The sequence below is a fragment of the Orycteropus afer genome, unplaced genomic scaffold, assembly GCF_000298275.1.
Source record: "Orycteropus afer afer isolate SDZICR_OR568_19922 unplaced genomic scaffold, OryAfe1.0 scaffold00301, whole genome shotgun sequence".
Taxonomy (NCBI): domain Eukaryota; kingdom Metazoa; phylum Chordata; class Mammalia; order Tubulidentata; family Orycteropodidae; genus Orycteropus; species Orycteropus afer.
In genome coordinates this window covers 2,113,951-2,118,268 of record NW_006921888.1, presented here as the reverse complement: position 1 = coordinate 2,118,268, position 4,318 = coordinate 2,113,951, and the positions used below count along the sequence as shown (strand labels likewise).

Sequence of the window (4,318 nt, the reverse complement as noted above, 5' to 3'; positions counted from 1 at the left end):
TCAGCCTCAGCAGCCAGCAGCTGTCTGGGTGATGAAAAGCCCCTAGCTCCAGTAGGCTGGGAGCAGGAGGCAAAGCTGAAGCCCAAGGTTGAGGGCCTTTAACCCAGCCCCAAGACCCTGGCACTTTGAACTTGGACTTAAAGACTCCCAAATTGTTTGTTAAAGACTCCTGTTTGTTAAAGCCACCCTATTTGTGTTATATTTCTATCAGAGCAGCACTAGGTAACCAGAATAGTCATAAAAACTGTTGGGAATTAAAACAAACACTTTTTCCCATAAAAACACAGACTAGAACACTGTACTAAGAGGTACTTTCCTTCTATAAAATACAAACAAAAGAGGTGATTAAAGACATTAACTGGATAGATGTGCAGTATGCATCTTAAATTAAGATAAATAACATGAAAGAATTCGTTTTATTTTTGTACCAAGAGAAATAAAATAGAGTAAGTACTGGATTATTTCTTGAAGTTACCTTCTCTAGAAATTTTGCCCTTTTTCAACTCCTTTCTAGAAATAAATTCTGATGGCATTTCATCAGAGTCTTCTTTAATCTCCTCTGTGATGTTCAAATTAGGTGTTGGGAAGATTTTTCCAAATCCTACATTTGATGCATCAACTTCAGTATCAGATAAATCTAAAAGTTCAACATTAACATTAACCATTAAAAATCCTTCCAATTAAAACAGGTGTTTTTTTTTTTTTTTAAGATATCTTTGCCAGTAAAAATCTTTGGTGGTTTTCTCAACACTGTGGAACAGCTACAGGCAAATATTTTCTGTGAAGGCCAAAAGAGTAAATATTTAATTTATGTTTTATAGGCCATATGGTTTCTGTCATAACTACACAACTCTGTCATTGTAGCATAAAAACCACCACAGACAATACTTACAAAGCCTAATGGTTATTCTGTGGTGCCATTTCAAGGGCCTATAAAGTGGGGGGAGAAAGAAATGACTTCTGCTTCAATATATTTAAGTTTGAAGGATTTGATGAAAATGTCTTGTGGACAGATGTGTACATATGTTTGTGTGTAAACCCTCTGCCACTGAGTCGATTCTGGTTCACTGCAACCCTCACTGGGTTTCCAAGGTGGCATATCTTTAAGTAAGTAGATTGCCCCATCTTCCTTCCATGGAGTGGCTAGTGGGTTTGAATCGCCAACCTTCTAATTAGCAGTCAAATGCACCACCAGAGCTCCTTATGTTTGTGTGTAGGGGTGCAATAATCAGTACTTTGCCTATCTATTTTGAGTTATTAATAACTGTATGAACAAAAGAAATTTACAATTAATAAAATATGTAGTCATCAAAGGCATTCTAATGGGACATGTTATTCAAGATTACTTATAAAATGGATACCATGCAAACTTTATAATACTGTATCAGAATACTGTAAAAACAATTTTCAACTTTCTCAAATATGATTAAAATATTAAGATGAGCCAATTTTCTGGAAGGAATAAACATCTTAAAACAAGACACTTCCATTTAGAGTTATAAAAATAATCCATTAAAAAAGCCAATTTTTTTTTCTTAACAAAGCTAATCTTAATCCTGATCTCATTAAAAAAGAACATAAAGATAAAAACACATTTAAAAAATCACTTCTAATTGACTTACAGAAATTTAAAAAGGTGGCAAATTTTCTTGATCAAACAGCAACATATACTATGAATTTAATTATGAGAAGAACTAAACAGGCTTGAGGAATGGGATTGGGAAAATTCCCCTATTTTTCCATAAATAATCACCAACAGAAACAAGCATACACATATATTATGCATCGAGTACAGAGGAAACTAGTATCAAGGGAGTTGTGTGGTTTGCAGAAAATGTTTAATGCATGCATTTGTAATGTGTGCATTACCTGTGTTAAAAAATTGGTGAATATTTACTAGAAATATTCTAGTTACATTACCTAAAAAGTAAAGAAACTCTAAGGGAACGAAAGATGGCAAAAGCTATGAAAATGATATAACTAATAGTCTATACACTGCATTATAATAATCTCTTTATAATGTAGAAAAACCACTGTACAAACAGAACTGTTATGGCCTAAAGGCATCAGTAACAGGAAATACTTTTAAAACTACTTCTAGTATTACTTCAACATTATTACTTTGACACTGATGTAGAATGGGAGGACTGTCTCCCTTTCATATAGGGAGAAACTTTTGAGAAAATTAAGTTCAAAAAAATGAAAATTTGTGTCAAAAGTTGACTAGCTATGAGATTAGAAAAACTTACAAATAGAAAAGTATTGAAAGAAACAGGAGCTTTAAAAAGATAGTGCATTCTCACTAACCATCAGAGACATGAGTTAAAACAATGCAGTTTGTCATTCACTACGTTTGCAATACTTAATGAGAAATATAGCTTACATTCACACAACTGCTCAAAGATATATGTACAAAGATGTAAACTCTAGTATTTTCTGTAATAGTAAAAAAAAGGGAAACAACCTCAACTTCTATTAATAGGGCATGATTAAATAAAAACTGATATAATATAGAATACTATATAGCCAAGTCAAGTATATATTTTTATGTTCTGACATAAGTACTCTAATCTTAAGAAGATTAGAGACCATGTCTAGTTTATATTGCAGGGTCTAGCATAAAACCTATTCTATAATTAGCTTTCAAGAGATGTTACTGAATGAATGATGAACACTATGTTAAACATGATACCCATAAAAAAAAAATATAATGTGGTTATACATGTATATAATAATGTCTGGAAGGATATACACTCATATACGTACACACACAGAGACACACATACACACACACCCCAATTAACAGTAAAACTCTAGGTAGCAGCATGGGGAAGAGTGGGGTTTGGGTTTGGGGTGTTAACTTCAATTTTTTTCCCTTTTATCTGTAGTAAGCTATCTTCCATGCTTTTTGGGTTAGATAGATAGATAGATACATAGATAGACAGACAGATAAACAGATATATACACACATACATACAAATCAACAACCCAACTCACTGCCGTTGAGTTGGTCCCAACTCATAGCAACCCCTCCTTGGGTTTCTGAGACAGTATCTTTACAGAAGTAGATTGCCCGTCTCCCTTCTGAGGAGTGACTAGGGGGTTTGAACCTCTAGACTATGGTTAGCAGTCAAATAATACACACGTACATACATTTCATATGCATTTCGTGTGTGTGTGTGCGCACACACACAAAATTCACAACTCACAGCATAGCTTCTCTGGTTACTTCTTAACTGATAAAATTATACTAATAAAAACAGGATATCAACTAAAACAAGCAATGATAATTAACCCAATTAAAAAAAAAAACCTTAGATAGTTAAACATCAGCAAAACCTATTAAATTTCACTCTAGACTTCATTACTATTAAAAATAACAATGACAATCTTAATATTTAGCATCAATTTTAGTCATATAAGAGAGTTGAAAATGGGTATTATTTAATTATATGGAGGAAGAATTTATTGAATATTTTAAATATAGATCACATATATTAAAATTCAGAAATATTTATATATAAATTTAATTCTAACACAAAACTAATTGAAAACAATGTTTACATAATACATGAATAAAACAGAGTATCCTTACCATAATTTTGTTCCTCACAATTTTGTTCCTTTTCTAAATTTTTCTTAAATGTTGCTGGCATGCCAGTAGATATATGGAATTCAATTTTTTTATTACCTACAGGTTGTGGCTGGTCAAATACATCTGAAGGTAACAGCACGGGATGTAAATTACTGTAAAAACAATCACAGCATTGGTTTATAACTGCAAACAACAAAATCCCAAGTAAAACATTATTTTGAATTTACACTAAATTTGAAAAGCTAACACTGATAAAGTACTAACTACACTACAGGCATCGAACAAAGTATTTTGCATTTAACACTTCAATAAACTCTAACAAAAGCTGTAATATAGGCTTTTCTAAATTCCTAGTTTCTGGATAAGGAGATAAGGTTAAGAAATGTTAGGTAATTTGCATGAAGACATTTAGAAAAGGGGAAAGACAGAACTTGAGGACTACTAATTCTAAACCCCAGGATGTTTAACAATATGAAAAAAGTTCTTTTATTTAATATACATGTATGGTATATTATATTTTATATACTACATGGCTATGCTGCCCAATAAACTAACCACTAGTCTTAGGCTGTTAGTGAGTACTTGAAATGTGGCTATTCCAAATTAAATGTGCTGCAAATATAAAATGCATACCAGATTATGAGGATTTCAAAAAAAGAATATAAAATATTCCAACAATTTTTTACATTGACCATAGATTGAAATGATATTTTGGAAATACTG

General features: G+C 32.0%; 1 protein-coding gene across 1 annotated transcript in view; it reads right to left on the bottom strand.

Moving 5' to 3' along the window:
* RNPC3 (RNA binding region (RNP1, RRM) containing 3) overlaps nucleotides 1-4,318 on the bottom strand; it is a 42,728-nt gene that overhangs the window by 16,092 nt on the left and 22,318 nt on the right. The window contains exons 9-10 of the mRNA XM_007951595.2: nucleotides 3,596-3,747; nucleotides 476-637 (exon numbers count right to left, since the gene is read on the bottom strand). Coding sequence (XP_007949786.1) covers nucleotides 476-637; nucleotides 3,596-3,747 — 314 coding nt within the window. The remainder of the gene's footprint in view (nucleotides 1-475; nucleotides 638-3,595; nucleotides 3,748-4,318) is intronic.